General features: G+C 40.7%; 1 protein-coding gene across 4 annotated transcripts in view; it reads right to left on the bottom strand.

The window, feature by feature from the left end:
* Positions 1 to 249: 249 nt before the first annotated feature.
* The window catches only part of LOC130547363 (rho GTPase-activating protein 21), a 43,440-nt gene continuing 22,682 nt past the window's right edge, over positions 250 to 21,007 (bottom strand). Inside the window, exons 7-25 of one of the 4 annotated variants that reach the window (XM_057323269.1) lie at positions 19,980 to 20,003; positions 17,282 to 19,172; positions 14,669 to 14,815; positions 14,486 to 14,588; positions 14,360 to 14,402; positions 12,643 to 12,768; positions 11,476 to 11,766; positions 10,961 to 11,025; positions 10,723 to 10,871; positions 9,683 to 9,825; positions 9,447 to 9,605; positions 9,282 to 9,360; positions 9,056 to 9,129; positions 8,863 to 8,952; positions 8,311 to 8,436; positions 8,151 to 8,192; positions 7,959 to 8,064; positions 5,722 to 5,753; positions 250 to 3,079 (exon numbers count right to left, since the gene is read on the bottom strand). In XM_057323269.1, the coding sequence (XP_057179252.1) occupies positions 1,523 to 3,079; positions 5,722 to 5,753; positions 7,959 to 8,064; positions 8,151 to 8,192; positions 8,311 to 8,436; positions 8,863 to 8,952; positions 9,056 to 9,129; positions 9,282 to 9,360; positions 9,447 to 9,605; positions 9,683 to 9,825; positions 10,723 to 10,871; positions 10,961 to 11,025; positions 11,476 to 11,766; positions 12,643 to 12,768; positions 14,360 to 14,402; positions 14,486 to 14,588; positions 14,669 to 14,815; positions 17,282 to 19,172; positions 19,980 to 20,003 (5,247 nt within the window). In that variant the 3' untranslated portion in view covers positions 250 to 1,522. Of the gene's footprint in view, positions 3,083 to 5,721; positions 5,754 to 7,958; positions 8,065 to 8,150; positions 8,193 to 8,310; positions 8,437 to 8,862; positions 8,953 to 9,055; positions 9,130 to 9,281; positions 9,361 to 9,446; positions 9,606 to 9,682; positions 9,826 to 10,722; positions 10,872 to 10,960; positions 11,026 to 11,475; positions 11,767 to 12,642; positions 12,769 to 14,359; positions 14,403 to 14,485; positions 14,589 to 14,668; positions 14,816 to 17,281; positions 19,173 to 19,979; positions 20,004 to 21,007 lie in introns of all 4 variants that reach the window. The other 3 variants (XM_057323268.1, XM_057323271.1, XM_057323270.1) reach the window with 3 other exon arrangements.

The raw sequence follows: 21,007 nt of genomic DNA, 5'->3' as shown, positions 1-21,007 counted from the left end.
ACATGACTCTGGATTTGGTCTGGCAATGTAAATGCTTCACCCCGCTGTTTTGATTTATGGTTGTATAATGCCCTCTTCTGTTTGAAGCATGAACAACATGAGCACTTCATTTCTAAAACTTCAATTTAAGGTTTAATCAGTAATTTACATATTCTGTATGAGTTTTGTTTTACCGATTAGGCCCGAACGTTAGTCTAAAAATTGTTTTCTGACATTTTCACTCAAAAAATGACATAGATATTGTGCATCTACAATGGCAAGTCAGGCAACAAAGTTGAACCACTTTACTTATTCAACAGAGTCAATGACAATGAAAAAAGAATGACAAAAGACAAAGAGGATCATTTAATTCCAGTGTTTTTTTCTCTTTCAGTTGAGAGTCACACATATGAGCATACAGCGGCTGATGAAATCTGTCATGCACACTCTCCTGAGGAACTGCTTTCATGCTGGCTACTTCACTGGTCGGCTCTGAAAAAGTTTGGGATTTTTGACAAAAGGTAAAAACATTACACACATTTAAGTTATGACCTCAAATAAAAGACCAGGGTAAAGAGCATAAAATGACTTAAGACTAGACTGACAAAGCAGGGGAAGATCTGGGTCTGCTTTTGCAACATGTTGTATTAAAAATATTTTTTTGTGTTTCTTTTTCTATCTTTAAAAAAAATCGGACATATTCCAAACGAACAAACGACACATTAAACAAATGGCACCTTTCCTGTCACCAGAACCATATGAGAGGCACTTTTTTGTGAGGAACTGTAATTTGACAGCTTATTTGCTGTTAGTTTGCATTCAAAAGGATTTAACGTGACAGTACCAGAAAGCAGGTACCGCTACAGAAACTCTGGCTCTGGTGCTTTCAGTTTAGCACTTACTTTCACAATCCTGTAGAAATATAAAAACATCCAGGTATACGTCTGGCTGTTATGATGCACCGTAAAAGAGATTTCCACAGTGCACAGCTCAGAAAACAGCCCCATCAGGGCTCACCTTCAGATTAAAAAAATATTCATTCAAGTACACAAGTTATTTACACTTTTTCACTAATGAAAACTGCAACAAGCAATTATTGTGTTAGTCAATATAACAGCAAGCATATTACATTCTTCAAACGAGTAAAATTGGATGAATTTTTGACTGTTGTAACCTTGTAGGAGATGCTTTTTCTTTTGATATTAGTAAATGTTTTACAAATGCATTTCTGTCCGAGTCAGAAAATTTGTGCTGTCAGCAGCAGGGCCGGGCGGTACTTCACAACACCGAGCCACTTCATCTGTACACCACATTAATAAGAAAACAGTTCTAGTACTCCAAAAACAAACAATTGTTAAAATTACTCCAGTAACTTCTCTTATAAGCCTATACATATAGGTATATACAATTTATATTTATAATATATATTCATATTTATAGATGCTTTGTAAAAAAGGGGGATGGGGGGTAAATAAAGGTGAAGTAACCTTTCATATCATACACATACATTATGACACATGCACATTCAGATGATCCTTCACTTTCAAAGATATTGGTAAAACCGTGAGCGCACCACCTGGGCTCCAGAAAGTTTCTGTGGATGAGCATCAGCTCCTAGATTCAGGTTGTTTTTGGATTTGCCTTTTGACGCACCTCCGTTCACTTGCTCGGAGCTGGACTGGACACATGAAGAGGCAGAAGTAGTCAGTGGTTCCGTACTTCCTTCTTGATTCTCTACCATTTCCACCTTGTCCAATGCAAACTGAGCCTCCAATTCCACTCGGCACTGCTCGCGCGCAATCCAGTTCCGGATAGAGAAGTCCTGAGAGTTGCAATCGGGATTTAGGCGCTCCACAGCAGACAGTTCGGCACCTTGATCCACCCCGCCCTGTTCCCTCCAGTCATGAATGACATCAAGTTCCGCAAAATCCCGCTGACCGCCCAAAGTATGCCGCCGTCTGATGCCCTTTTTCTTGTTGCGTGTTTCTGTTGAGCGGGACTTCACACCGAACATGTCATCAGCAGAGCCGCGCAGACGCAACAAGAGTCTCTCTGTGATTTTAAGATGCCAAGCTGGCTCAACGCGGTCAGATTCGCTGCGGCCTGACGCACTGAGGCTACCGGTTGACCGGCCTCTCTTCATGACCCTCAGAACTCGAGAGAATCGGTTTGATTCATTCTTGACCCCTTGATTCCCTGTTTCAACTGACGAATCGCTGTCCGTCTTCTGTCGGAGAGACCGCCTCCTCGACGACCTGTCACTTTCTAGCAGCTTTTGGCAGGATAACCCGTGACCGTCCAGCCTGACTGTGGCGTTGCCATCGTCCACCGTGGTTGGTATGCCAGGGGCAGAGGTGCCAGGACAGAACAGGGGGAAATCACTCTCGCTGTCCGTCTCCATCGGCCGTCCTTCGCTTACAAGCTCACTGCGCTCATCATCTGCTTCGTCCCCTCCCCTGCTCTCTGTCACAGACTGAACCTCCGGGCTTAACGTGACGGATTCCATCCCCGTCAGAAATGTGTTGGATGAAGTGGTAGAGTAGTCTGAGGTAATAGAGCTTACCTCTGCAGTCACAGATGCCCCACCAGGAACCTGTAACAGCTCGGAAGCCACTGACATCACTGTGCCCCATTTCCGAGGTCTGGTTCTGGAAACCGAAGCTCCAGAACTCATGGTGCCCAAGTCTGAGGTGGTCTCATCAAACTGATCCGAGAACGACGATTTGGGAGGGCAAGAGGTCTGGCGGATGAATCCGGGTGAACATGAGAGCTTGGGCGAGGTCTTCAAGAAGAAAGAGTTCCTGTGGTCTTTGTTCTTCGGGGTGGATGCTGCACCGATGCCGTTCTTCTTTTGTCCAGGTGATTTTCGGTCTGGGCTGCTGCCGGACCCTCCTGGAAGTTTCTCAAGGTTTTGGTGTTTCTGCTTTTCACTAGAACTTTCTTTCATTGTGAAGATGGTATCGAGGTCATCCTCAGAGCTGCTGGGCTGCAGCTTGGCCTTGTGCTTTTTTCGTTTGTGGTTGGCTGCAGCAAAGATGGAGGATACTTGCGGCTGAAGGAACTCGCGGCTGCAGTGATACTTCCCTGAGCCCCAGGAACCCTGCTGAGAAGACAGAGCGAGAGAGAGGAGGAGACAGAGAAAGTCAGAGATTGAGAAACTGGTGAAAGCACCGAACACACAGGCTACACAGCACTGAGACCTAGCAGAAAGAAAAAAGCATAACCGCTGCCCTTGTGGGTTGCTAAACCAGATACTCCACCTGCTTCTCTGAAAGCAGCACAAATCAGAGGTTGAAGGACTTGAACATAGAGAGAAACATTAGAAACAGTTACAGAGGTCCATAGAAAGCCCCTCATACTCAACAGTCACATGGCACAAGCAGCACTTGCAACACCAACAGCATGAAGAATGAAGCTGCATAGGTTGCAAAACAAAGCTGGAGCCAAATGACACGAATAGGGATGGGAATCTTAACCAATTTAACCATTCTGGTTATGATTTCACTTTACTCTATCCACGCCAATTGCAAGTTATCTCAGCAATCCTTGTTTTTCTCTATGATGCAGTGGGTGGGACTCTTTTCCACCTTTTAAACAGTACAACATATATGGATCAAAAAGCAGTAAATATTCTGTGTATGGTTGTATTCTTAAAGACCCCCTGTTGTGCAAATCAAGTTTTTTAGTGTTGTTTATATGTTTATGTGGTGTTTTTAATGTGCTTTAAGACAAACCATGTGCAAATGTATAATTTTAAACCATTGCTGAGTATTTTCTCCATAAAACTGTAGTTTACCAAAGACAGTTTTAAAAATGTGGTTTGAAACTGCCCCGGTTAATGATGTCATAAACCTGTAACTAATCACATCAACTCATTTTACGCATGTGGATCAGCAGTTTGAGGCATAAATATGCAAGGCGCATATGTTCGGTGCTGAATTGATCGCTGCACTCCTGTGTCAGCTCTCAGTTTCACTTTCAGTTTTAGCAGCGTCTGACCTGCCAAGTGCGATGGAGTGGAGGCGGAGCTAATTTGCATATTCATATATCTGTGTATACCTAATGAAGTAATGAGTTACATTCAAGGTATTCCAAGGCAAATTATTTTCACATGAAAAAAAACTTAAAATATGTAATTTTGATGGTCAAAGAGATAAAATTATTGACCACAGGGGGGACTTTAAAAACGCTGGTGGGGAATGAGTTATGCCGGGGCCTCGCCAAAAGATTTTTTAACTGTTTCAAACTGTGAGATACCACAAACATGAGGACAAAAAATCCTAGATTTAATCGTTTGGCTCCTATAATGTGTGGTGCGCCGTGATTTGTTGAAGAAAGCACACCACACACAAACAGATTTTCAAACAAAGTCCTGACTGTGAACACAGGAAATCTTGCAAAGTCTCTCGAGACTTCAGAATACGTTTTTTATTATTTCACTGTAGGCTGTTTATTATATATGTGTACATATAACCTTTTACGTGATTTTACAAAAAATATTTATGGTTGAGAAATTGCTCAAGCAGCGTCGTCTATAACGCATTTAAGTAGGCCCAGCACAATATATTATTTTATTGCAACTCAAATATTGTTGAATTTATGTCTTCACAGTAATTAAAAAAGAATATTAATACTGTTTTGTAAAAAAATAGCTGCTGACATTATCATCTGAAAGAGTCTACTGGCTTCACTAGCTCCACTGGACCTATTTTTTTCCGTTCTACCTTAAAGCATCAGCACACTCGGACTCCTACCACTACCATCACTTGCACACAGCCTGAATTTTTTTATTGAAATTATTCGTAATTGCGATGATCGTGTTTGTAATGCTTTTGACCGAAAATTGACAGAATAAAGAAAAGGGTTTGGTTGAAGTCATGACTACAGTTGTTGTGCTTCTGTCCACTGGCTTTCTGATTGGGTATCGTTTTGTTCCACGTGATAATCAACAGAGTTCTTGTGTGTTTTTCCTCGGGGTTTCCCCCACACATCAGGATTTCTGATCGTAAATATTCAACATGATTCGCGATCGGGATGGCTCCGATGTTCTTCCGATCAGGTTCATTCACTCTTAACACACATCACACCACAGGAAAATCTGTTAAAATAATCTGTAGAGCCGTTTAAGATCATCAGGACTTTAATTGTCGGAAGGGGAGAAATTGGCCCGATTATATTGTGGTGAGGCCCCGGCATTAAAGGAACAGTTCACATTTTTCCTTTTGTTGAACACTAAGGTTTTTTGATAAAAATATCTGCCATTTTATATACTATATATGGGTCCCACAATGCTTTAAAAAGCACATAAACACATCATTAAAGTAATCAAAATGACTATTAAGATTTGAAGCTAATTCTTACAAAAAAACTGACTTGTAACAACCTACGAGTTTTAAGACCCACTGACTGAACCATGTCATGAAAGTCTTATGGTTCCAGTATTTTCTAAATAATAATAATAATAATAATAATAATAATAATAAAAAGAGCCGTCTATCGATTCCCAACCCTAGACCGAAACACATACTGCACATTTTAGCACAGACTCATTTTATGGCAGGGAATGCAGTAAGCATGGCATGATGGCCTCTGATCCATCCGTCTCATTTTTTTTTTTGTTATAGCATGGCTCTCATGTGCTGCATTGGGAGGGGTGGAGTGTGTCAGACCGATGAAAAACTACACTCACCCTCTATACCTGACTTATCAGAGAATCGGCCACTGTCCAAGAGTCAAACTCACCTTAGATCTGGCAGAGTCACTGGTTGGTGAATCTGTGGAGTAAACACAAGTAATACACAGTTAGAAGCTTGATCGTGTCTAAAACACAATACTGTATCATAAAAACCATGCTGTGCATGACGACGAGAGAGTGGCAAACAAGGAGAGAGAGGGATAGGCAAAGATAAAACAACAGCAGGCATGCATGCGGATGAATTCCAGTGAGGAGCGATCATTCATGCTTTGGACCGCCTAGCAAACACAGACTCTATTTGTCTGGCACAAAAAAAACGTTATCGTGGTTGCAAAAGAGAGCAGCTGACATCATTATTTAAATGCCCTCAGTCAATGTTTAGCAGTTGGTGAAATATTAAGGATAATCTGAGCAGACAAGTCGATTAGACATGATGATGAGTGTCATGCAGTCAAATATCACTGACTGACTTTTCATTGTGTGCTACAGTATGATCAACTTTAAAGTCAACATCAAATTAAATGAAACCTGTTTACTTACAGACACAAGTGAAACACAAAAGTCAAGAATCTGCTGCAATGAAAATGATGGATTTCAACACGTAATGACTGTACTGAAGCTAATATGGTGTGTGTTGTCATGACAACAATAAAGACGAGACACTCAAGGTCAAAAGTGACAGGGGGTCAGAGAGGGGCTAGCTACCGTACGCACAACAGATGCTCTATGGGAAGACAGAATGTCAGCGGGGAAAAGCTACACAACTGATTCACAGCTTTCATTTCATTGACCGCTACGAATTTGGGAGGGTTATTTCTTGAGAGTCGAGCCGAGCCCCCCTGCACACCCCTTAGTGGTGACGAATGGTATGACCGAGTGATATTCAGAGCCGAGGAGCATTACCATGCTGTCTCTCCATTTGTCCAGCGTTCAGAGAGAGAGAGAGAAATAGAGAGGAGCGAGAGGTGGCGAAGAGCCTTTGAGACAGCAGCACTGCTCTACGCCAGGTACACTGACAAACACCACACACGCCCCCCTGTACACTGTTTCTCAGTGGCCCACATCATCGTCATAAAATGCCAGGGTGTCTGCAGACTAGGCAGCTACACTGCGGGCAACAGTCCTCCCTCTTCCTACAGTTCCAGCTGCCCATCACGGACACTATTGAGTCCATCAGGGACATCAGGGTGTGATAGACTCCGCCCACTTGGCCTGTGTCAAGATCAGTATGTGTGAATGCTGGGAAAGCCTTTAGGACACGCGACAGAGGGGCACTAGGAACAGAGGGATCAGAGATTGGCAAGCGAGTTCTGAGGTTTGGCTTTAGCTGTTGTCGCCAATTCCTCTTTGAGAAAGAACACATGCCGTGTTAGTGCAAACAGCGAGAGAGAACATAATAGAGAACGAAAAGCAAACATGAATCTCAACAAAAATGTCCAGGACATATTTCACCCCAAAATTAAGATAAAAAATTGTAAGAGCAGATTTAGCAAAATAACTATTTTTATTATTATTTAAACTTTATTGTTTTATTATTATTTAAATAAAAAATAGTATTTAATCTCAAAAATTGTTGTCTGCATTTCAGTAAAAAAATAATAATGCTTTCAATAAATAAAAAAGTGGCAGGTGAATAATTGTCATGAAAATTGACTTAATGTTTTTATTTATTTTAATCTTGGTGTAAAATATAACCCAAGAGTGTGGTTGACAGCAAGGTTATTTTAGTTTACTAAATGAAAACTTTAAAAACACTTCTATTTATTGAAATCAAACAAAATATTGGCCTAAAAATGATCGCAAAACAAAAAATTGAAATGTTGTTTCAAATACAATTAAACTAAAACCCAAACAAACATACACAAAAATAAAAATAAACTAATCTTATATAGCAACATAAATATGCTTAAAATGTAATTAAAATTAAAAATCTAAAAATTAAAGCTAGTTTAAAATATGAATAAAACTGAAAATAAAACTAATAACTCTGCTTGACAGGTTTTGTGAGATTCACCTAAACAGAAAAATAATCAAAATAGAAATGCGAAAAACCGTCTGAAATCAACAAAAGGGACAAAGAATTAAAAACACAAACGAAGGTCACACAGAAATATAGAAAAGTTTTCCTTACAAACCTCTGTTTCACAGCCATTGTAATTGTCATAGCACAGCTTTTATACAAGTGTAGAAAGAAAATGCTTCTGTTTCCCGAAAACCAACACATTTTGAACATTACAGATGCGGAACCCATCTCAGTGAGGGTCCGACCCTGGGCATACATTACCTGACACTTCCCCTGGAGTGGTACCGGTCCGGCCAATGTTAGTCAGCAGGTGGTCGATGTTTGGGACGGGTTGAGACTCCACAGCACTCTCCTCCTGAACCGTCGTCTGAACAGTGCAAGAGGAACACAAGTCACACACTTTTAATTTAGGAAAGAAAGAAAGACAGAAAGTTGTTGTGTGTTAATACACACCGTTGGCTCCATGTCGCCCTCCTCAGTGAAGAACCAGTCATACTGCGAGAGAAGACCACACTTCAATTCATTTTATCAAGGCTCAAAATTGAGATTCATTTAGGAGAGATGCTTTATTGAGATGCTTGATCTTTTTTAAATGATGAGAATGAAGACTCACATGCTGAATGAGGGTTTCCACAATCTTGTACTGGTCCGGCATGTGTGTTACCATGTGAGTCATGTTATCCTCTGATGTCCTCACCAGTGTTGGGCCGAACACAATGGCCAGATTCCGTGGCTCCATCTGAAGAATGACATGAGCAGTCAGTATGAGCACAAATTCTGTGATTTAATGTTTGATTGTTTTTTGGTGCATCAATGTACCCTTAACCACCTGGTGTCGTCCACACATGCACTGGCGCGCGCGCACACACACACACAAACGCACACACGTCTGATTCGACTATCAGTCGACTATAGGCAAGACGTGACAATTCTGATTCGACTGTGTAAATTCTTAGTCGGGACACCCCTAGTATTTTGCTTACTGTATGTATCTTGAGTATTTGTATCGTTTCAACTACATTACATTGAATCATACAAAATATCATCAGAAAACTACCACAGCCTTTTCCCCCAAAACACATCTTTGACATCTCATCAGCTTGTTTTTGAATGCAAGAACACATTTTGTTTGTACCTCCCATAACACACCCCCCAAACGTCTTACCCTGTTCTTTTCTGAATTTTCAGCTATGGTTTTGAGATGTGCAGAGAGAAACTTCAGTGTTTCATAATGATGATCAGGCAGCTCGTGAAGCTGAAAAATTAGGAGGATTATTCAGGATTTCCATAACATCAAGTAAAGCTATAAACTCTAACAACAAATGTTTCACGTGAGGTGGCTATATACAGCTTCTTACCAGTCTCTTCAGCACTTTGAGTCTCTCTACAGGATCCTCTATTCTGTTGCCGTCAATAAAGTCTGCATACTTTTCTAAAGAGAGCCAGAAAATGACTAGTCAGTTTATCAAATAAAGCGTTTGTTCCACTCACATCCACTAGATGGCAAACTTCAAGTGCCAGATGCACAAATTAAATGTGAGTCATAAAGAGCCTGGGGCGCGGGATTTCCAAAAGGACTTTTACCGTTAGTGAAGAGAGGTTCAGGAAGCTTCCTGAAGAAGGATTTGAGTAAACTGCTGATCACATTTAAGTCCCTCCATTTCTGTCCAAAAACACGCACCCAAAAAACATTTAACATAGGTGCCGTGCAAGATGTTATGAACACCAGAACCAGAAGAGTTCACTCACATCATCCTGAACATCAATGTCTCCCATGCCCTTGTTATTGAGCTCCTCCTGCATGATGGAGATGGCGGCGTTATTGCCCGGTACTCTGTAAATGCCCGTGTATTCCAGTCCGCGTTCCTCTACCAGCTTACAGCACACTTCCACTATCAGAGGAACAAACTGAAACACACATTTTAGTCGTACACATGCGAAACGAAACCCCTGCGAATTCTGCGAATCACGAAGCGTGCGTTTACTCTGTTAGTGTGAGCTGGAGGACAGTCATCTAGTCTCACTCCAAACGTGACTCCAGGAGACGCTTTCTTTTCAAAGGGCTTTCTCATCAGTCCAGGGATGCCCTTCCTCCACGTGACCTTATCCTTGGGTGGACTCGTTTCATCTGTTCACAGCGTGCACAAAGTTGTGTCAAAGAGACTGTTTCAAAACCAAGGGAGCTATTAAAGGGACAGTTCACCCAAAAATGAAAACTCTTGTCATCTATAACTCGCCTTTCCAAACCTGTACACATGTCTTTGTTCTGCTAAACACAAAGGAAGATATTTGGAAGAATGTCAGTAACCAAACAGATCTCATCCCCTGTTGACTCCCATAGTATTTATTTTCCCTACTATGGCAGTGAATGGGGGATGAGATCTGTTTGGTTACAGACATTTTTCCGAATATCTTTCTTTGTGTTCAGCAGAACAAAGAGATCTATACAGGTTTGGAACAATCTGAGGGCGAGTTATAGATTACAGAATTTTCTCTTTTTGGACGAACTGTCCCTTTAATGCCTACATCTCGCAAAAAAAAGAAATAAATCTTCTGGCAGCTGGGACACCAGAAATATTCCATAAAATAATAATTGTTTTCCTGCAAAATACAAGTTTTTCCTGTTTTCTTGTAAATTTGCAGTCTTTTCTGTAATTCAATATTTTTTACCGTATTCAAAATTTAAGTGCATAAGTGACAAAACGCTATGGTGGACCAGCATGGGCCTTAAAGGGATAGTTCAATTCTTTCATAATTTTCTCACCTGCATGCCATTTCAAACCTGTATGACTTTCTTTCTTCTGCAGAACACAAAAGAAGATATTTTGAAGAATTTTGAGAACCACGACTTCCATTGTATGAACACAAAACCACCGAGACATTTCTCAAAATATCTTCATTTGTGTTTCACAGAAGAAAGAGTCATATAGAGCTTTTTAACATCATGAGGGTAAATAAATGATGACAATGATGAATAAATAGATTTTTGTAAACCTTTTGTAACGGACAAATCACATGGTGTTACCTTTATGCACCGCTTTTCTGTCATAGTCCTTGTTTGGTGAGTGAGGGCTGGTGGCTTTACTCTCCCCCTTGCCACCCAACAGCGTCTGTCTGAAGCTCAGAGACTGCCGGGAGGCCTTCGGAGACGCTTCTGTCTTACTGCTGGTTGGACTGCAACAAACAAAGCTTTCAGATCTTTGTACCGAAGACAGAAGACCAGTGAACTCCCATCGATGGGAAGCCTGGAGTTTCCTGCTCACCTCATTAGAGTGTTGTACTCTTTTATTTTCCGGTTGATCAGGTCTGTGCTGGTAACAGTTGCATTCTGTGAAAGGAAAGAAGGAAACAGATGGGAGACAAAAGCTGGTGTCAGATGAGCAGACATAAGAGTGGAATCCCCAAACACACCAGAGGGCTTAAGGATATCCCAATGCTATCTGAAAACTGGAGACATGTGATAGTGTAAATGTCATGTGCTTTTCCTGAACATTAGGCCCTAAGGATATGCTCACCTTTTCTGAAAATGGCCTTAAAATAGGCTCATTTCTCCATATGTCATTGAGACATTCAAAACATTCTCTATATAAATGTCAAGTCCTAGATCAGGATACACTTATTCCATATATGCCATTTATTAGGAGTATAAAATGCTTTTTTCAAGTTCAATTTCAGATTCTGTAAATAAAATGTTCGCAGAGTTGCATGCGCTAAACGTATTTCACGTTTAAATGCATAACATTTGTATTGTACAAGCATGTGATTGATGATGGTCCACCTCATCATCCAAGTTGCTGTTTTCCTGAATGAATCGTATCCAAGACAGCATCTCCTCGCGGTCCTCTGCCTGGAACAGGTATTCAGAGTCAGACGTGGTCAGCCGCAGGACGTTCTTGCGCTTCGTATCGCTGTACGAGATGTCAATCAGACAGGCTTTGATGCTGATCGCAAGAGGCTCGTCTTCTGTCAGAGAGTTTTGGCCGTCCTTCTTGTCTTTATACAGATAGAGACAGTGACCGCGCAGCACAGCGTAGATATGCTTCCATGGTCGCATAACACTGGCAACACGCTGCAGAAGAACAGATGAAGTCATTAAGAAGCTAAAGAAAAACTAAAACAATAGTTTAAGCTATGAAATCTATGTCCAAATTTGCAGTTTTTCAGAAAATGGAAAAAACACTTTTTTACTTTTTAATGATAAAATTATGCGTCGTCAAAGTTGACAAGCACTTTTCAATACTTTTTATTTATTAGATATTTAAAAAACCCAGTGACAAAAATAAAGGGTGACTAATAATAATGATTTGCTGTAAAATACTCATAACTTCACATTAATTGAATTCTACAGTAATGCAAGATAGGTTGCACGTGTAAACTTGTTTATTGTTATTATTAGTCATTATTTTATAAATCAATAATATTATCAATAATAATAATATCTGTTATTAATAATGATAATTCGTTTTATAGTCAATAATAATAATAATTAATAATAATATCAATAATAATAAATGTTATTAATAACGATAAATAGGATTATAATTAATAATAATACTAATTATTATTATTATAATATGAGATACCTGCAGAATTTTAAAAAATATTGTCGTTATTTTAAAAAAACTATTTACAAATAATGACTAATAACAATAATAAACACATTTATTATTATTATATTGGAAATAGTTATTAATTGTAGTTTATTCCTTCAATATATCACGTTACATTATAGTGTTTTAGCTCTATGCAGTTTTAGTTCTTCACCACATAGTTAAAAGCTTTGGAAATACTTTGTGAAACATGAAATGACTCATCCAGATTGAATTATTTCTCAGTCTAAAGATTCTGCAGCAACATGTTTGCAATAAATTGTGTTTCACAAGTGAAAATGCTGTTGGTGGATGTTAAAGCACCGCAGATTTGAAGCTGTGAATTGTGGTTGTACCTTGCCCTTATCTGAGTTGAGCTGGCGGAAATGAAGCAGACCCTCTTTTGTGGCATCAGTGAAGACATCTGAAGTGGAGTCTCTTCTGGAGCTAGAGCTCGAGTCCTCCGATGACTTATCAACAACCTGAACATGAATCACATTTAATTCATCAATCAGTCTGCTGAACCATTCGTCCTACAACTGCTGAAGAAAACTATAGAAGATATGTTATCAGTCTAATGACCGAAGACTCATTGAGTCAGAAAGAAAGAAATCAAATGATAAGTCAGCTGAAAGTTTATCTGGAAGCAGTTCACTAAGCCTTTAACTTATTCAGTCGGACTTTCATTCTTCTGCAGAACACAAATGAAGATATTTTGAAGTACATTGATAACCAAACATCGAACGCCACTGACCTTCATTGTATGAACACAAACTAGGGATGCACGATAAATTATCGCCCATATCGGTATCGGCCGATAAATGGTCATTTTTAAAGTTATCGGCAAAACAATTTGGGCGATATATTATAGCCGATAAATAATAAATAATTTCCTCTGTTAAAACTTCTTCAGCTGCATGCTGCTCAGTTAAAATACAGTACCGCACTGTCTTTCTGTCGTGATCATTCACTTACTGCTATTAGCAAAACATTCTTGATGTAGGTACAGTATGTAGATACAGTATTTATGAATGTGTAAATTATAGGAACAAAAGCATATTGTTTGAATCAGACTGCTGTCTGAATGCTTTCTGTCTTGAGACCTGTTAGACATGTGGCTATTAAGAACATTTCTCTGGGCTGCTCTGGAAGAACATCTATCATTTGTTTATTAAATAAAAAATATACCAGAAAAGTTTGAAGGTTAAAGAATCGTTCAAGTGTAACAGCATGAAGGCAATGCTTTTATACAAGAATATACTGTATGAAGAGTTTGGTTCCAAAATGAGATTTAAAAAATCATGTTTTTTATTATGTTATCATGTTTTTATTGTTTTTTGTTGTGTTAGATCAGTGTTTCCCAACCCTGGTCCTCGGGGCACACCTTTCAGAATGTTTTAGTTCTCTCCCTATATGAAACACCTGATTGATGAATCAGGTGTTTTATATAGGGAGAGATCCAAAACATTCTGGAAGGTGTGCCCCGAGGACCAGGTTTGGGAAACACTGTGTTAGATAGCTGTATTTTTTGTTATTATGGCTTAAATCCAAACAAACCAACTGCAGTTTGATTGATATTAATTGGAATGCACAATAAAAAACATGGTTATCTCATTTTGGAACCAAACGCTTCATATTTTCTTAGTTAGAAATAAAACAATAAAATACAATCAAAATTAAATCTGGTCACCCTACTCGTTAAGAGAATTTATTTAGGAAATATTTAGTCTGTGAAAACCAGCCTGAAGTCTTATAATCTAATAGATAATGAGCGTCAACGTTTGATTTCAAGCATCCATTTCATTATGATTTCCATTTTTGACACGGCCTTACTCAGTTAGTATTAAAGATATCAAGGTTATATTTTTACAGAATGTTTTCTACATTATGTAGGATGATTTTACAGTATTAGCTGGGTTTTCACAGACTGCGTCACAATTGTTTGACAGTCCTAGTTTTAACAGGAGCTGAAGGAGCAACTGGTCAGACTTGTACCTGTAAGGTGTGAACTAATCATTATGCACTTAATGAAAGTGTTACAGCTATTTATTACTATCTCTACAGCAGTCTCACCTTTCTAAGGCCTTTGAATCCATGGGTGTGTTTACCGGACCTCCTGTACAGACATAATAAACAAAGAGGTCATTAAGTGACAGACGCAATGAGGGTTCTTAATACAGGACCAATGCAGTAACTCACCCTCTCTCCTCTTCTCTGTAGTTATCCAGGCCCTCATCAAAGGATCTGGAGCGCTCGGTTTTAGCCCCCGAGTCTGATTCCAGAACCGTGAGTCGTAAAGAATCTACGGAGGATCAATTCAGAAATAAAAACACAAAGCCAAACACGTTTTAATGTAACCGTGTGGGTAAAGCGGTTTCTCACCCTGGTCGTGGGAAAGCTGGCGCCGTATTATGGGACACGGGGAGGTAGGACTGGGTGGGATAGTGGTGATGACAGGCGTGCTGGAAATCACGGCGGATGCAATAATGTGTGTGGTGTCGTGGTCATTACAGGAACTCGATGGCTCATCTAATAACAACAGATAAAACTTATTTCACTTTGAGCAGGAAGCACTGAAGTCCAACGGGTCATGAAAGCACATAATCAGACTGTCTGAAGGAAACAAGATGACTCATACAGGAGTGAGCAGTCATTATACTGATAAGCCTTACACACCTTTCTAAACACAGAAAGACACGCACAAGCGACAATATTGCATCACTGGACCAGACGTGATGATATGTGGTTCAGCTGATAGATTATACTGATAAAACATAAGGCTTGAATGTAAGCAACTTTTAATACAAGCATCAAGACATTTTAAAATGCAAAATGACGGTTCATTTTTCCACAGCTTTGGGTTTGTTGTATTGCAGTCAATGGTAACATTTTGGCTTCTAGTGATCTCATGTTTGTACACCGCTAAGACATTACAACGTCTTATAAATAATATTGATCTCTAAACAAAGTCATGATGTCAATATGAAATCGAACCTAAAACAATCTAACAAATCAAACCCAAACCCAGTTTACTACACAAACCACACAAAATGTTGGCATTTTAGGAATTGGTCTAACAAAATCATCAGTTTCCACCGAGATGTCCAATTGCTTTGTTATGACATATCTTGCTTGTTTTGGAGCTGTGGATGAACTGGAAAGAGTGTGAATATCTCATTATAATATAACATTATCTGTGCCCCTGTGGACTATGATGTCATGTCCTATCACTGTACTGGTGTACATTACACTTTGGAGATGCTCCCAGGGATGCTGTTTGCTCATGTTCATCGCAGCGTTCATGACACTTTCTATAAATAAATGTGCATGCTGGTAGAGTATGTTGAGAAGCATCGCTATAGAGTACCTCAGAGAGGACGTATTTTTGTAGGCCAACCCGGAAGTTAGCGCTGCGTTGGTTCCCTCGACCAAAAGCCGATGCATTTTTTTCCCATAGACTTTTAATACAGTTAGATCTGTGATTAACAAATGTTCATGATGTTTACACACTTTGTCAATCAAGATAATCTTTACAAATTAACACAACATTTGTTACGTTTGAAGCCGAAATACAATCGGCAGAAGTAAAAAGCTGCTATAAACACGATGCTACACTAAGGTCGCTCAAAATCAACTTCACCACCACCAAGCCTCCGACAACTCTTTCAAACTTTATTAAAAATGTGTTCCCTGGTAAGTAATTACTCCGTGAATGAATCCCCAACAATGATTTTAGACATTTGTGCCCATGTTGCATTATTTGTAAGATGTATATGCGCAATGACGTCTAACGTCACCGCCAAAGAAAGTAGTCACTTTTAGCAACTTGTTAGCAACTGCCGTTTTTAAGACACAATAAAGGTTTAAAAAAAATCACAAGCAGGTTATAACTGGTGTGTTTTATGTCATAGATTAAAATGTGAAAATATTTAGAGGTATTGTTTACCACAGACCTTATTTTAGGCGATTTACCAAAAAATGCTTACTCGCTTCTGGTTTTGCATACAAATATACGTCATCTCTGAGGTACTCAATTTAAGATATATAGACTCATGTATGGAATTTAAAAACCTTTAGGGTGGTTGTTATGAGAAGTATGTTATGCCTAGACACTACACAATATTCTAAGGAACTGATGACTCATTTACGTTTTCATACATTTAGCAGATGATCTTATCCAAAGTTACTTAAATACATGCATTTAATCATATATGTGTTCCCTGGAAATCCAAAGCATATCCCTTGAGCTACAGGAACATGAAACATCACAAACGTGAAAGTCATTTACATTTACATTGGGCTGAATCTGTCATCCTTATAAAACACTGTATCTAAAACTATATGCAAAGCTAGGGCTGTTATGGACGGAGAAACAGTGTGGCTTTTATGATTTATCTGATTAATGAAAAGCAATTCATCATGTCCTGCCCTTCTGTAACAGCCCAATGAAGCAGACAATGACTGCCTTGTATTGAAAGTAGAACAGTTAAGGTTTAAGTTCACATATGGCTCTATGAGCAATGCAGAACAGTAAATATCAAAAAGTGTATTTCGTTTCTATCAGCTACTGATGAAATATATAAGAATCTAGTAGAAACATTGTTCTGAGAACCAAAAGCTATATAGGATGTATTTGACCTAGACAACAATGGGGCAAACAAACTGCCAAAAACATAACAGCACATGATCACTAAAACATTCACAAATGCCCTTTGCAAATGTCAACATCTAAGGTATGGCATCAAACCCATTGGACAAGTCATATACATTTACATTTAAGCATCTGACAGACACTTTTATCCAAAGCGGCATTTTGCGCTGTCTATCTTTGCGTTGCCAATTAAGCTACAAGAATGTCTGAGCTATGGTTTTAAACCAGGACAACAAAAACTACACTGAAAACATTTTTGCACAACCTAGCCTACAACCTATACAGAGCAGTTGCTATAGCAACAACATCCACAGTCATTTTATAAAGTTAAAAAGGGCGCTTACCTATAAAGGGGATGAAGTCCAACGAGTCGTCGACATTGCTGCAAAAGGAGGCTTTGCACTGGTCACTTAGTTTCCTCATGTGCATTTCACGCCGGGCATCATTTGGCAGACAGCATGCGTTGGAGTCGACAGGCGGTTTCGCCCCTCCATCAGTTTCATTAACGGCCAGAATGTAAGAATGGGGGCGGATGGGTTGAGATCCAGACTTCTTCCTACGAACCACTACTACGGTTGCGTCTGGACCCTCGACACCCTCCTTCTCATTGGATTGTGTAACTTTGAGCTTGGGCTGCTGAGAACCTGTACAATTACTGGGCTTGACTCCACCCTGATTTGTTCTGTGTGGTTTGGAGACAGCCGAGCAGGAGGAAGAGCGACCTCCACGGGCTACCTCTCTGAATGGCTCCCGAAGGCTGTCGGCCCGAACTCTGGGCACTGACTGCTTTGCATTGTGTGGCAGGTGGTTGGAAGTGGGAGGTGTTCTTTGGTCTGTGATGGAATTGGAGCTGTCACGGATATGTCCTTGTATTGAGGCCAGGGCAGAGGCTATGTAGGAAGCGGCAGCAGTGGAAGGGTCCGAAATGTAATTTTTGGCCGGTTGCAGTGACGGTTTGTTTGCAGAAGCAGTGTTACCCAGGCTTTCAGCTCTGGAGCTGAGGAAAGACTCTGTACCTCTGTTGAAAAGAGAGGTGACTGGCAACCCTGGGTAGCTTCCCCCTCGCCTATCTGGACCGAACACCCCTCTGTGGTGTTGGGGAACCATGCGTAAAGATGAAGACTGTCGGCTGGCTCTTGCATCATCCCCTGTACTCATGAGTAACCGCTCCTCTGTCTCTGTTCTGCAGCACATCTGCCTGTCCAAAACTGACAACACACTGTCATTCTGTTTGCCCAAATAGTCACAAGAATATGCCCTCGGTTTAGGCACTCCTGTAGGTGCGGAAGGCAGGGAATCCTGGGAAGCACTGCGAGGCCAGTTGCGTGCCAGAGCGCTCCGCTCTGCACCCCCAATCCTCTCCTGAGAGGCGCTGCGCAGAGGCGGCAAGCTGTATCCCTGATAACAACGATCATGCGAGGCACTCCTTCGTCTCAACTGTGCTCCAGAGAAGCCTCGCGAGGGGGTGGCTGTTGTGGATGCACTTTTCTGCCTGTTGCAGTCCGGAGACGTGGCTCGCAGACTGTCTAAACGCTCCTGAATGGTTCGGCAACCGTACATGTAGAGCCGCTTGTTGTCAATGTACTCCTTGTAGGTTGTGTAGTTCCTCCAGTCAATATTTTGGTGGGGGGAACAGGGCGAGGGGGTGGCTGGCGGAGGGGACGGTGTGTATGGGGTGGGAGAGGTGGCTGACGGGACGGCATCTGCTGTTGTGGTCTGTCTGTGGCATGTTGCAGGGGTATTGTCCACGTACGTTTGTGCAGTGCTGGACAACCCACTGGGCTCTGCAGTTGTCATAAGTACGTGTTGAGATTGTGCCGCTCCAGTTTGAGATGAGGTGACTTTTGAGTATTTTGAAGCAACGTACCGGTTCTCTTCGGTCCTGTGGCTGGGAGAAGCCCAGGTCACATGTGAAGTCCGATCTGAGGATTCGACGGACACCACCGTTGTCCTCATACTCTCATTAAACACACACACAACAGTTTGATTCTTCTGGTCCTGAGAGGTTTGGGGTGGGGTGGACATATCCACATGGTATCCTAAGTCCGCCTTGGAGCATCGATTCGCTCCGTGTCCTGTTCCACATGAAACCTCTGCATTGCGCAATGGATCTGACACCTGCGTTGAGGTGTTGGGCTCTATCCGTGGGTAACATATCGGGGGAGGCTCAGGAATATTCTGAGCATTTCCACTATATGCTTCGTTTCCTTTGAGGTACGCATCATTAGAATAGGCCTGCAAGAAATAGTCATTTTATTAGTAGTGATAAATAAGCAACAAATGAATAAGCTAAGAATAGGTTAACCACTAGGTCAAGTTAACTCCTTTTCAATTTGTGAAAAATCACAAGAACAGTCGGAGGGAGGGTAAGGTCAAGTAGTCAGACTCAAACACCTTTAACCTCAAGAAGGGATCAGATGGATTACCTACCTTCAGCTGAGCACAGACAGCAGTGTTTAGACAAGAAGACAGAACAAGAGGACGGCAGCCTTTTACGGCGCATCCAACAGATGCTAGTGGCAGCTCTGTTATCATCTCACAAAGTCAACAACTGACTAGAACCCTTAATACTAAAGTCCGCTCACTCCTGACACTGGTACATACAGTAGATTCAATTATTTACATCCCAGCTGTGTAAGGGACGGACCTGAAGCAAAAATGAGAGCGTTGAAGTGATAGCTGGACTTTTGACTGTACACCTGAAGAGTCAAGTTACATTTCACTACGCCAACAGACCTGTCTGTCCCTCCCTCCCTCTCTCTCTCTCTCTCTTTATCAGCCCCGCCCCTCCTCTAGAAATAAATATGACTCACAGGGCTACAGAGTTAAAGGTGCAACCCCACAGCAAGGACAAAATATTGTGTGTTGTGGTTGATGTGTTCAATACATATGTACTGTTTTAAAGAAGGCTTGAGGCTACTTTTGTAGTTTAGCACGAAAAAAGGCTAAACGAGAGATAGACATGCACTTCCATGCACAAGCAAAAAAACACAGACAACACAGAGCGAGACAGAGCATGTTACAGGTTTAGCTCCTTCTTACCAGAGCTGTGATGTCCCGGGAGAACTGCAGCCGGAAAGTTGGATTGACAAAAGGAAAGAAATAAGAAAAAGATGAAAGGAGCTTTACAGGTATACCGGGAGATTTCAGCCACTTTTCCAGTGTTGCTGTCATTCTATAAATATACAGTACACTGAGAGAGCGAGGCTGCTGGAGAGCTGCCAGTTCAACACCAGAGATGAATTAGGTGGAAGAGGACATGCTTGAGACTCTCAAGTTCTGTATCTCCTATGCTTGCATTGTGTACACTTTATGTCTGCTTTAGATGACATCTACAAGTCTCATTTAAAGATTCTGGATTATTTCAACGTAGCGCACCTCCTTTGTTAACCAAAATAACAAACACGAGTGTCATTCATATGATTTAAATGATGGGTTTATCAATGTCATGTGAGAAAGTGCTTGAGAATCAGAATCAGAATCAGAAGAGCTTTATTGCCAAGTGTGCTTGCACACACAAGGAATTTTCTTTGGTGTTGGAAGCTTCTAGTACAGACATTCAACACAATGACAATACAATATAAAGGCTCAAGCATTGAGGGCTCAAGCTGTGGAAATAAGAGCTCGCGTGGTTGGCATGTAACAGCCTGAGATTCAGATTTTTGTGTTCAGGTATATGAGAGTGGTAAAACAGCACCCGTTTCTGAGGAAAAACATTATAAGTGAATATAAAGTGCTGATTCAGTACAGGCGCCATCATGCTCCTCTGTTTTCTGGATGACTGAACTCCGGGACAAAGAGCATCATGATCATACAGAAAATAAAAACTCTGCTCTGCTCTCCTTCCCACAATTCCTTTGACTCGAGTCATTTCATGGCGCCCTGCAGTTTATCTATTCAGATGATCTTTAAGATGTTTAAAAATATTCACTGAAGAAGACAAATTTCACACCTGACAGCATATACCTATGATAAGAGATATAAACACCTATTGTATACTGCATAAGATGTAAACTGGACCGCTTAAAGGGAAAGTTCACCCCAAAACTCTCTAGTTGTTCCAAATCTGT

This window comes from Triplophysa rosa, linkage group LG23 (assembly GCF_024868665.1).
Source record: "Triplophysa rosa linkage group LG23, Trosa_1v2, whole genome shotgun sequence".
Taxonomy (NCBI): domain Eukaryota; kingdom Metazoa; phylum Chordata; class Actinopteri; order Cypriniformes; family Nemacheilidae; genus Triplophysa; species Triplophysa rosa.
This window is presented reverse-complemented; position numbering and strand designations above follow the sequence as displayed.